General features: G+C 44.8%; 1 protein-coding gene across 15 annotated transcripts in view; it reads left to right on the forward strand.

Annotated features, from left to right (window-relative positions):
* Window positions 1-12,833, forward strand: part of UNC13B (unc-13 homolog B) — a 186,961-nt gene that overhangs the window by 166,052 nt on the left and 8,076 nt on the right. For 9 of the 15 annotated variants that reach the window (XR_006890802.1, XR_006890805.1, XM_046677335.1 and 6 more), the window contains 5 exons: window positions 413-502; window positions 845-973; window positions 6,499-6,626; window positions 7,260-7,345; window positions 12,631-12,757. Coding sequence is in view for 12 of the 15 variants with exons in the window: in XM_046677335.1 (XP_046533291.1) it covers window positions 413-502; window positions 845-973; window positions 6,499-6,626; window positions 7,260-7,345; window positions 12,631-12,757 (560 nt within the window). In the remaining 3 variants the exon portion in view is untranslated. Of the gene's footprint in view, window positions 1-412; window positions 503-844; window positions 974-6,498; window positions 6,627-7,259; window positions 7,346-12,630; window positions 12,761-12,833 lie in introns of those variants that run through there. The other 6 variants (XM_046677420.1, XM_046677379.1, XM_046677400.1 and 3 more) reach the window with 3 other exon arrangements.

A 12,833-nucleotide genomic window follows, 5' to 3' on the forward strand; every position in this document is an offset into this window, starting at 1 on the left:
GAGAAGGAGACCTGCAGCATTACAGCTTTTCTGTCCAGCTCAAGTAGGGAAAATTCCAGTGGGTAGCAGTTGGGGAAGCTTTTGATTTCATTTCTTTCTTTTTTATTGAGGAAGTTTAGCCCTGAGCTAACTGCTGCCAATCCTCCTCTTTTTGCTGAGGAAGACTGGCCCTGAGCTAACATCCATGCCCATCTTCCTCTACTTTTTTTATATGTGGGACGCCTGCCACAGCATGGCGTGCCAAGCGGTGCCATGTCCACACCCAGGATCCGCACCGGCGAACCCTGGGCCGCTGAGAACCCAAACGTGTGAATTTGAGTGCTGCGCCACTGAGCTGGCCCTGATTTCATTGCTTTTGACAGGGATTTCATATTTCTCTGTTCCTTTCTTACGTTTGCTTGATTTGCAACAGAATAATTTCCCTGCTGGGAGCCCTGAGCGGCTTCAGGACTTAAAGTCCACAGTGGATTTGCTGACCAGTATTACTTTCTTCAGAATGAAGGTAAGAGACAAACTGGGCTGGTTGGTGCTGGGCTGGGGACCTGGCCACAAGGACATGGAGAATAAGAAGCACTGGGCAGAGTCTGAGGCTACAGGATTCATCACCTCTAAGCCTGTATTTCCATACACTTATTTCCTGGGTTACTTCTGAGAAGACCTGGAATTAACAAGGATGGGCTGGGCAGTTCTGCCCATCAGCTATCCTGGCAGTTTCATCCCAGAGCAAGGTCCAGGGACCCATAGACACTTGAAGGAATTTAGAGTAGTTTGGGGAGAGTTCTGGGAGGAAATCTGACCTAGGGAAGTGGGACCTTGGGTCCATATTTCTTTTGTTAATTTTCAGGTGCAAGAACTGCAGAGCCCTCCAAGAGCTAGCCAGGTGGTAAAGGATTGTGTGAAGGCCTGTTTGAACTCCACATATGAGTATATCTTCAACAACTGCCATGACTTGTACAACCGCCAGTACCAACTGGTAAGAGTTTCAGGATCAGGTGGGACCAGCAGTCAGTGGCTCTTGAAATTCAGCTTTCCGTTGCTGTGTTCATAGTGGAAGGGAGCTCACGACAAAGTTCTTCATGTTCTTGAGGATGAGTGAGTTGTAGAGTGTGGACCATTTGACCACGTGAGACATTTGTTTATGGACAAGGACCATTGGATAAGAAGAGTCAAACATAAGAAATCAAAAATAAGAAGAGTCATTGGATAACTGAGTCAAACAGAAGTGGCAACAATAAGTTTTCATTTGATGCTAAAGAAAGTGAAAAAAACTTGAGCACAGTTTCAGGGGATGAGTAGGTGAATTCTCAGTCCATCCCGGAGTCTTTTTTTCTCCCCCAGGTTTAATTTTATTCTGACTCATGTGGACCGACCTGTGTTCCAGGCTCAGATCTGTAGCTGTTTCTCTGAGCTACTGGCTCATGGATGTTTAAATTTTCCTTCTGACCGCATCTCTCTGTACTGCATGGTCTTCTGAGATATATTCATCAGCTGACTATCAAGTCTGACCCTTTCCTTCTGTGAGGCTGAACCACTTCACCTGTTTTAGGCTGGCATCCTAACTCAGTGCCTCATGACTTTGTACATTTGTCTAGATTCTTTCAGTAATTTTTTTTCCCTCATTTTAAAGCCAGGACTTCCTTCTGGGTCTGATTACTCAGTTCCTGTCTTAGCAATGTCTTGCAGACCACACACTTGCCAAATAGATTCTTTTCAGTCTAACAAATAATGTATTGAATGTTCGTTCTGGGCCAGGTCTGAGGACAGCATGGTGCTCCTTCAGAATCTCATGAGCATATATATAACTCGAGTCAAAGCAGTCCATTGGAGGGCCTTGAAGGAGGGATAAAATTTGAAGGGCTTCTAAGGAGGAAGTCACTCTTGATCCAGATGTTGGGAAAAGCCACATAGAACAAGGCACGTTTGAGATAGACCTTGAAAGGCAGTAGGACTTGGGGCAGCACATGATGGGAGGACAACTTCCATCTCTTGGACATTTACCCTTTGGTGAATACAACCAATTCGTAAAGGTTCCTAGGAGCACTTTAGTAAAAACTAAACTCGTGTTCACACTGCCCACTCTCATTCCCAAATATACTTTTTGTGCCATCCTTATCTTTAGGGCTTCCTCCTTTTAAGGTTTGTAAAACCTCCCATTAGTTCTGAAGTCCATGGGAAGGTTTCCTGGGGCCTTTGTTTAGCTTGCCACGCTCTGGGTGCCTCTGTCGTCCATCTGTGGCTTTTCTCTGGTTGGGAGATGATGCTGTTCTCAGCTTTGATCTTTCAGCTTTGCAGGGATCTGTCTGTGTATTTGGTCCCTATTCCCTAGCATGAGATGAACCTAGACTTTGAAAGGGAGCTTACAAACCATTCTGGGACTTTCTTTAGCCTTTGAATTTTGCTAACTGTTTTTCACTTTCACTCTCATTTTCTCATTCATTATTTACACTGAAGTAAACCTTTGGTATGTTTTTTTATTTCCCTCCACTGACCTTCAGTCATTGGTTTGTTCAGTCATGCATTCCTTTAACAAACTGAGCACTAGGGATGTAAACTTGATTAAGACACATCTCTGGGGCCAGCTCTGTGGCACAGCGGTTAAGTGCGCATGTTCTGCTTCGGCCATCCGGGGTTCACTGGTTTGGATCCTGGGTGCGAACATGGCACCGCTCATCAAACCATGCTGTGGCGGGTGTCCCACATATAAAGTAGAGGCAGATGGGCATGGATGTTAGCTCAGGGCCAGTCTTCCTCAGCAAAAAGAGGAGGATTGGCAGCAGATGTTAGCTCAGGGCTAATCTTCCTAAAAAAAGACACATTTCTGCCTTTTGGGATCTCATTGTTTGGTGGAGGTGGAGGCAAATTACTACATTTATTGTTTTTAAACTTGTATTGTTACTATATTTTATTGTAGTTGTAGTTGTCTGTATGTCTATACCAGAGGTTCACAGAAGGTGCTTTGGGAGCCCCTAAGAGAGGTATCCAACCAGACCAAGGGTGTCAGGGAAAATTCAGAAAAGGTAAATCTCAACCTGAATTTTGAGGAATGAGTAGGAATTAGAGAAAGAAAGGGACTGGAGGGGCCAGCCCGGTGGCATACTGGTTGAGTTTGTGCGCTCTGCTTTAGTGGCCCAAGGTTTGCAGGTTCGGATCCCAGGCACGGACTTATGCACCGTCATCACACCCTGCTGTGGCGGACATCCCACATATAAAATAGAGGAAGATTAGCACAGATGCTAGCTCAACAACAATCTTCGTCAAGCAAAAAGAAGAAAATTGGCAACATTTTAGCTCAGGGCCACTCTTTCTCACCAAAAAAAAGCGGAGGGGGGATGCCATAAGAGGAAATAGAATCTTTGGAGGCACAGAATGGTGAATGAAAATGTTAATTTGAAGAAGTATGAGCAATGTAGGGTAGTTACAGTGTCAGGCTTTGGAGTTTAGATATCTGGGATTAATTCTTGGTTTTGCTGTTTATGGCTACATGACCTTGGGCAAGTAATGTAGCCTCACTGTCCTTCAGCCTCCTCATCGGTAAAGTAAGGTGATGATAATTTCTACCCAATGGAGTTGTCATGAGGATTAAATGAGATAATGCATGGAAAGTTCTTATCAGAGTGCCTGGCACATAATAAGCACTAAATAAGCAGAGGTAGTGGTTTGGTGATAGCTGCAAAAAAGAGAAGTGGTAAGGTATGAGGTTGAGAGAGAGTCATATTCTGAAGGACCTTTGTGTTGACTTGTAGATTTAGAACTTTATTGAAGGCCACTGAAGGGCAGAGGAGTAACACATGAGATTTTCCTTGCAGAAAGGTCACTGACAACTGCATGGAAGAGGGATTAGACTGAAGATCAAAGACCATTTAGGAGATCCTTGCATGATAAGAGCCTGAGCCAGAATAGTGGCAGAAAAGTTAAAAGAAGAGGTGTATTTGAATGATATGAAGGAGGCAGAATCCACATTCTGTGGATTCTGTCCTGATTTCTAATAACTTCCTGGTAATGCAGGCTTATTAAGGACTGTGGACACTTTGTCATTACATATGGCATCCCACGTCAAAGCCCTACCCCTGTCCTTCTGGGCAGTTCCAACTTTGCTTTTGTCCCATTGGGAGATAAATATTCGTTCCAGCCTCTCTCTGGTGATTTCTACTTTTCCTGTCTGGAGGCTGACCGTACAGTTGTTGCTCCTCTCCTGAGGTGCACCACTGTATTCCTTTACTTCTTCCCAACCAAAGTCTTTCCAGTTTTTTTTTCCAGCTTAATTGAGATACTATTGGCATGTAGCATTGTGTAAGTTTAAGGTGTGTAATGTGATGATTTGATACATGTATATATTGCGAAATGTAGATGTTTACCACCGTTTGGTTAGTTGATACATCCTTCACCTCACATAATTACCATTTTGTTGTTGGTGGTGAGAACATTAAAACCCCATTCTCATAGCAACTTTCAAGTATACAATACAGTATTGTTAACTGTAGTCACCATCCTTACCTTAGATCCCCAGAACTTATTCATCTTATAACTGAATGTTTATACCCTTTGACCAACATCTCCCCATTTCCCCCACCCACAGTCCCTGACAACCACCATTCTGATCTTTGTTTCTATGAGTTCAATGTTTTTGGATTCCACATATAAGTAAGATCATAGTATTTGTCTCTCTCTGTCTGACTTATTTCACTTAGCATAATGCCCTCTGGGTCCATCTTTCCTTCTTTTTTATGGCTGAATAATAATCCATTATATTTATATACTACATTTTCTTATCTATTCATCTATCAGTGGACACTTGGGTTGTTTCCATGTCTCGGCTATTGTGAACAATGCTTCAGTAAACATGGGGCTGCAGATATCTCATCAAGATAATGATTTTGTTTCCTTCAGGTATATACCTAGAAGTGGGATTGCTGGACCATATGGCATTTCTGTTTTTAATTTTTTGAGGAGCCTCCATACTGTTTTCCATATGGCTGTACCAATGTACATTCCCACCAACAGTGCACAAGTGTTCACTTTTCTCCACATCCTGGCCAGCATATATTATCTCTTTTCTCTTTTTTTTTTTTTTTTGAGGAGGATTAGCCCTGAGCTAACTGCTGCCAATCCTCCTCTTTTTGCTGAGGAAGGCTGGCCCTGAGCTAACATCCGTGCCCATCTTCCTGTGCTTTATATGTGGGACGCTTACCACAGCATGGCGTGCCAAGCGGTGCCATATCCGCACCCTGGATCCGAACTGGCGAGTCCCAGGCCGGTGAAGTGGAACGTGCCTTAACCGCTGCACCACCAGGCTGGCCCCTCTCTTATCATTTTGATGATATCCATTCTAACACGTGTGAGGTGACATCTCATTGTGGTTTGATTTGCATTTCTTTGATGATTAGTGATAATGAGCACCTCTTCATGTACTTGGCCATTTGTATGTCATCTTTGGAGATATGTCTATTCAAGACCTCTGCCCATTTTTTAATCAGATTTTTAGCTATTGAGTTGTATGAGTTCCTTATATATTTTGGATATTAACCCCCTTTCAGGTATATTGTTTGCAAATATTTTCTCCCATTTTGTAGGTTGCCTTTTCATTTTGTTGATTGTTTCTTTTGCTATGCAGACACTTTGTAGTTTGACGTAGTCCCACGTGTTCATTTTTACTTTTGTTGTTTGTACTTTTGGTGTCATACCCAAAAAATCATTGCCAAGACAATGTCAAGGAGCTTTTTTCCTGTGTTTTCTTCTAGGAGTTTTATGGTGTCAGGTCTGAGGTTTAAGTTCTTAATCCATTTCGAGTTAATTTTTGTGAGTGGTGTAAGATAGGAGTCCAGTTTCATTCTTTTGCATGTGGATATCCAGTTTTCTCAACACCATTTATTGAAGAGATTATCCTTTCTGTACTGAGTATTCTTGGCTCCCCAAGGCCTTTTCTCATCCAGGTAGGCAAATAATATGCTAGATGCAGATCCTCCCCCTAAGCCATAAAGGGGCTTAAGGAAGTCCTAATCCACTGAAGGTTAGGCCAGCCTGCATGCGAGGTCTATTTAGTACCTCCTGCAGAACTTGAAGGAGCTTCTCAGAGCTGACGTGTGTATGTATGTGTGTGGTACAGGGGAGAATGGGTGTGAGAGGAGGGCTGCCAGTGGGGGTCACATGGAACTAGACCTACTTCGTGAGACAGGAGAGGCTGCTTACATCAGCCAAGGAGTTACCATACCCACAGCTACTGAGAGGAGGAGGATGGGTATCTTTATGTCTCCTAGACAGGCTTATCACACCAGTGCCTTGGAGCTGAGGAAAGAAGTTCTCAAGGTTTGTGTCCAAGGACCTGGCAGTAGTCGCCCCTCAACAGCACAGGGGCAGCTAGTGGAAGAAAGGCATTGGGAGAAGAAGGGTAGCTGAATCTAGAGGATGGGCTATGGGGAGAGGAAGATAAGGAGTAAGACTGGAGACACTTTCCACATTCTACTCTAACTCTCACTGTCTGTCCCTGTCTCCTGGAATAAGAAGCAAGAGCTGCCTCCAGAGGAACAAGGGCCCAGCATTCGGAACCTGGATTTTTGGCCCAAACTCATCACACTTGTTGTGTCAATCATAGAGGAAGATAAGAATTCCTACACACTCGTTCTGAACCAGTGAGTGTCACCCAACTTGGTCCTGTCTGGTTGGTGGTTGGTTTGTCCATCAGTCTAACAGCCTCTTTCTTTCCTATCTCTGTGTGTTTGCAGTGCCACTTCTTCCTCCTGTCCGTCCGTCTGTCTCTCTGTCCCTTGTATGTGTCTGAGTAACTCTCTCTGAAGACAGGTGTGGAAACATAATGGGCGGCCATGCCCAGGCTGAGCCAGCCTCCCTGGAGTGAGAGGCCTCTGGGAATGGCTGCTGTAGGAATCCCAGGGGATCCAGAAACCATGTGTGTATGTGTCTGTCTGCTGTGAATAAAGTGGTCTCTCTTATAGCCCACCTCCTTGCCCTTCTCCTCCAGTTTATTTAGCTTAGGCCTGCCTTCTAGCCTCAGCCCTTCTCCCTGGGCCTCAATTCCCTGCCTTTTGGTCATCCTCTCCCCTGGGCCCACCTTCCTGAGCCGATCTCTGTCCCTGCTTGTCCTATCACTGGCCCCTGGGCCCCTTTTCTCCAGATTGAGCCCACCCTTGTTTCCAAGGCTTCTCTCTTCAATCTGACCTCCAAGAACTAGGCACATTAGCCTTGGAATCAGTCAAGTCAAATGGCTCTTGTCTTGTTCTCTGACTGTGGCTTCTTCTGTCATCCAGGTTTCCTCAGGAGTTGAATGTGGGAAAAGTCAGCGCAGAAGTGATGTGGCAACTCTTTGCCCAAGACATGAAATATGCACTGGAGGGTAAGGGTGTGCCCAAGGCAGTGGGCTGCAGGCTCCTAGCCAAAGCACCTTGTTCGCTGCCCCTGTCCTCCCCCAGACAACTATAAGTTCTGGGTGACGGGTACGGTGAGAAGCTGGAGGGATTCTAGGCAGAGTGGATCATGGGTCTCAGGAGGCCTGGGGTGGGCAAAGCTCAGAGCTTTAGCCGGAAGAATGAGGGAAATGGCCGCATAGATGTAGGTTCTTCCTTCCAGCTTTAGAGCAAGTGTGTGTTTAAGACTTTCCCAGCCGGGAGATCAACTCCTCCCATGCTGAGTGTTCTCAAGTGGCCAACTCCCTGGAGCATGGTCTTGTGAAATTTATCTTTCCAGTCTTAAAGAACCATAGACCCTTAAATACATAGATAGTCAGATTATCTTCTCACACTGGGGAGTGCCTGGCCTGGCTTTCCTGGAAAGCTGTTCTGGATTGGTATGACAAAGCCGAAAGATACTTCTTCCCTCACTTCTCCTGTAGAGCAAAGTCACAGACAAATTACTATTCATCTTATTCATTCAGCTTATTCTTTTATTCATTTCCCACTTTGGTCTACAAAGATATCACTTCCTACCTGTATCAGACCTTCTCATTTGTACCTATCTGTGCTCACTTAGTTAGCTGCCTGTCCTGTCTGTTTATATATCTTAGTCTATCTTCTCAGCCTGTGGAAAGTGAATCTGGAAGGAGGGGGACCAGTCTGGGGCAAGGACAAAGCAGAGTCTGGATCTGTTATTTGGGTAGAGTGGCAGGGGAAATGGATAACCTTTAGACTTCTAAACTTTTTAAGGTTTAGGATAAGTTAGTTTTTTTAAATTGACATATACAACATTATGTTAGTTTCAGGTGTACAACATAATGATTTGATATTTGTATATATTGCAAAATGATCACCACAATAAATCTTGTTAATATCTGTCACCATACATAGTTAGAAAATTTTTTTTCCTTGTGATGAGAACTTTTAAGATTTATTCTCTTAGCAACTTTGAATTATGCAGTACAGAATTATTAACTGTGTCACCATGCTGTACATTAGATCCCCATGACTTACTTATTTTGTAACCAGAAGTTTGTACCTTTTGACCCTGTTCACCCACTTCACACACATCCCAGCCCCTGCCTCTGGCAACTGCCAGTCTGTTCTCTGTAGGATCAGTTAGTTTTGAGGTTGAAAGAAACCTTGAAGATCTGTGTCAAATTTGAGACAGCCACAGACTGTACGTACACATTATGTAGTTCTGTCCTGGAGCAGTGGCTGCCTCCTGCCTACACTGGGTCAAGCTGGGGGCTGTAGCCTTTGCCTCAGCCTCTCAGGCCAGTGAGGAGGTCACCTGTCCCTCTCCTCCAGGCAGTACTTGGCGAGCCTGATGGGGAGTATGGTTTCAGTTCTTGGCTGGATTTTGAGGAGAAAAAAGATAAATACCTGTGAAAAATTCTATAAGAAGGGATAGTGTGAGGTAGGGCAGAGGTTTCAAACAGAGTCACCTCAGGAGCTCTGTGAAAGGGTGATGCCGGGAAGCTGGCTCCAGGCCTTTCACCTGGTGCCAGCTCAGTCAGCTCTGCTTTTATCAATCTTATATGGGGTTCTAGGTGAAATTTCTTTTGACAGGGGAGTTCTGTTAATGTTGAAAACAGACACAGAAGGGTTGAAACCTGCTTTAAGGCAAAGAACTAATGTTGATCTAGTTTCAAATCTCAATTTCACCACCTGCTCAGCAGTGTGATCTTAGACTGAGCTCCTGAATTTTTGTGAGCTCTCATTTCTCATCTGTAAAATGGGAGTGATGATAGCATCTATTTCCTTGAGCTGATGATGTAACTGAGATGTATGTAACATACTTAGCATACTGCATGGCATTTACTCAGCACTTAATGAATCTTAGTTATTAAGGACGATAAGAAACCATTATAGGCTCATGAGTTGAGATGCAGTGTGAACAAAGTAGCATTTTTAGAAGATTTTACCTCAGTGGAAAATGGCAGCAGGAACAGGGAGAGACTAGAAGCAGGGAGTGCAGATAATGTTGCAGTAATTTAGGGTCGAAGGAATGGGGCTTGGATTAGAGCAGAGAAATGGGAGAGGGAAGAATGGGTTTTGATAGACATTAGAAGGAAACTGTACAGGACTTAGTGATTGTCGAAAGTGGAGGGCAAGAGAAGGGGAGCAGTTTGGAGACCTGGATGATGAAAGGATACTGTTGACTCGGACTGTGAAAATGCTGTCACTCATTCACTATTTTTTAAGTCAACTTTATTGAAGTGTAATGTACGTACAATAAAATGAAAACACTTTGAGTACAGTTTGATGAGTTTTGACAAATAAACACACCTGTGTAATTGCTATCCCAATTAAAATATAGAACAGAAAGTTTCTTCGTGCTCCTTTGCAGTAAATCCCCACCCCAGCAAATCCCCACCCCAGCCACCAAGTGTTGATGGAGTATTTTCTTTGTGCCAGGCACTCTGAGAGTTGTTGGAGCCTCAGTGAGATGAATGAGGCATAGCTCTAGCCCTGGTGAAGCTCACAGACTAGTCTAGACAACACACATATGATTTGGCAGTTACAATTCAAAGTTATAAGTGTCACAAAAGGAAAAAGCATGAGGTGCTGTGAGGAGAACCATGTAACCCAGACCTGGGAAGACGTCCTGAAGGAGGTGGTGTACAAACTGAAACCAGAAGGATGATAGTACTTAGCTGGTGGGAAGGAAGAGTAGTAGTGACAAGAAAGGGAGACACTGAGGATACAGCATGGTCAGAGACCTAGGGTCTAGAGAGAGAGCTGGCATGCTCTCTGGAACTGGCAAGAGTAGTTCAGTGTGACTAGCACTTTAGAGTGTAGGGCAAGAGATGAGTGAGAGATGAGGATAAAGAAGTAGGACAGAGCTAGATCATAAAGGGGGTTGTAAGCCATGTTTAGGCTTTTGGACTCTATCTTGAGGCATTTGGGAGCCTTTAAAGTATGTTAAGCACGGGATTGACATGATCAAATTTATAAGGTAGAAGGGCCACTCACTCTGGTTACAGTGCAGAGAATAGATTGGAGGAGGAATGACCAGTTTGGAGACTACTGTAGTAATCCAGACCTATGCAGGTAGTAATGTGGCTAGAAAGAAATGGATAGATTCCAAAGAAATTTTGGAGGTGAAATCAACAGAGATTGGTGATTTGACTGGATGCGAATAAAGAGGAAGAAGGAAGACTTGAGGGTGATGCTCAGCATTGAACAAGAGGGTAAGGTTAGTGTGTATACTCTGTTCAGCTTCAGCTGGAGATGTTAAGATGACACGAGATGGCAACTAGAGTTAAACCCGGGCAAAGTGAGATGTTCCATCAAAGCCTTGTATAGACATTACCAGGACCAAAGAGAGATTTGAGGGAGATATCAGCAAACTGGATAGTTGAAATCATGAGGTTGAGAGAGCTCTCCAAGGATGAAGGAAAAATGGAGGGAAGAATGTGAAAGTCAGAGGCAGGCAAAGGTTATAGATACATGATTGCCTCTTTTGACAGATTAACCACACCCCCCACCCCCACCCCCCAACAACCTCAAGCATCTTTGCTGGAGCATGAGTCCACAGGACTTGTTAGAATAGTTTAAAGTGTGACCAGTGTTTCAGCAGTCATCCTGTCAGTTTTTGTACCTCAGAACTTAATGTAGAAATTGAGATTTGATACCAGAGTACAGATAATAGATTCACAGAGAAAGTGAGAGTTATATGTAAATACAGTAGTAGCACGAAAGTCCTAGAAGAAAGCAGTTAGGGAGCTCTGGAGTGATGGAGCAGCACTGCCTCCACTTCTGTTGGGTTGTTGAAGAAGGAGGGAAGGCCCTCCTGGTGTTGCCTTTTTATGTTTCTAGATTCTTAGACTGGTTCAAGAACAGCAAGGTGTGGAGTGGAAGAAAAGGCGCAAGCCCTGAGGGGGTCTCTCCGATATCCCTGATTTTTTCACTGTCCCTATTGCTCATTGCTATCTCTGCTCCGTCACAAGCATCCACTGTCATTCGTATACTAAAAGTCCCCCTTCTGGGTGGTGAGAACTTTTGGTTGTTGTCCTTTGCCTCTAGTCTTACACCTTTTTCCTCTTTTCTTGCTCACTGCTTCATAGAAGAGACTGCAAATGAAACTTCAGTTTGAGATGGTGCTGCCTGCACTGCCAGGAGATGAAATTCCTGGGACCAGGAGCCCTTTGAGGCTGCATCCCAGGCTCCCATTTCCTCCTTGAGTGTCTGCTGCACGAATCCACTAGGGTCAGCTGCCCAGACAGGATGTTCTGCCTTGACATGGAGGAGCATCACCTATGGCAACTGAAGTTGAGCAGTAGAGTTCCCAGGGACACTACCCTTCTCTTTGCTGCTCAGTATTCTCCCCCGTTTGCTTGCTTTTACCATTATGTCACATGTAAGCACACAATTGGCTTTTATTATTCAAATTAACACTTCATCTATAAAGGGGGTAGATGAAGAGAACCTGTGCGTGTGGCCAGTGCTTCAGACTCTCTGGGCAAGCTGTGGGTGATCTTTGTCCTAGATTTTCCAGAAGGCTCTGCAGATTCGGCTGGATGACCTTTCAAGTCCATAATAAGAGTCCCATTTTCTGTAGCATGAGGATCCTTTCATCTACCTGTGTTTCTGTGGTTTCCAGACTGATTATTCTTATTTGCGTACTTCTTTAAGAGTTCATTTTTCAGTGTCTCAGCTCTGTTCTGGGGCCGTTCACTTTGCCTCAAGATTCTGTTACACCATGGCTACTCAACTACTCTTTCTGTCAGCTTGGGCTCACTTTGGGCTACCCTGTCTCGGCGTAGTTGTCATTGATCCATTCATGTCATGTACAACTGTTCATCTCTGTATTTAAGCCCATCTGAGGGAATGACCCAGCTACTAGGATTAGAAGAGCCCTGAAAAACCGTCATCCCTCTCCTGTCTTGGGCAGTTGCCCCACTAATCAGCATTAGCACCCACCTCCCTTTCTCCTCTTTGTCACCAGAAGACCTCCCTTGGCACTTCCAAAAGCCAGAGCAGGGAGACTATAGGCCTTATCTGGGAGTCTGGCTTAGTCACTAAAGGAAGATTTGAGCTAGGCTCTTGGAGAGCAGAGCACTTGCTGGTAGGGGGAAGTGGCTGTCAGGAGGTGATGGGAGTCACCCTTGTTCTAAGATATCTGATAGAGCCACCTGACTGGATCGCCCTCCTTGGGAAAGCTCAGAAACCATGACCTCTACCTCTGGGACCTGCCTGACCCAGCCTCTCTCCCCACCACTAGAGCATGAGAAAGACCGACTGTGTAGGAGTGCTGACTACATGAACCTGCACTTCAAGGTGAAGTGGCTCTACAATGAATACGTGCGGGACCTGCCTGCACTCCAGGGACAGGTGCCTGAGTATCCTGCGTGAGTCATCATGTGGGCACTGTGGAGGGAAGGGAAGAGGGTCCCTCTGGTTTACAGGGTAGTTGGGGCCAGTATC

The sequence above is a fragment of the Equus quagga genome, chromosome 1, assembly GCF_021613505.1.
Source record: "Equus quagga isolate Etosha38 chromosome 1, UCLA_HA_Equagga_1.0, whole genome shotgun sequence".
NCBI lineage: Eukaryota > Metazoa > Chordata > Mammalia > Perissodactyla > Equidae > Equus > Equus quagga.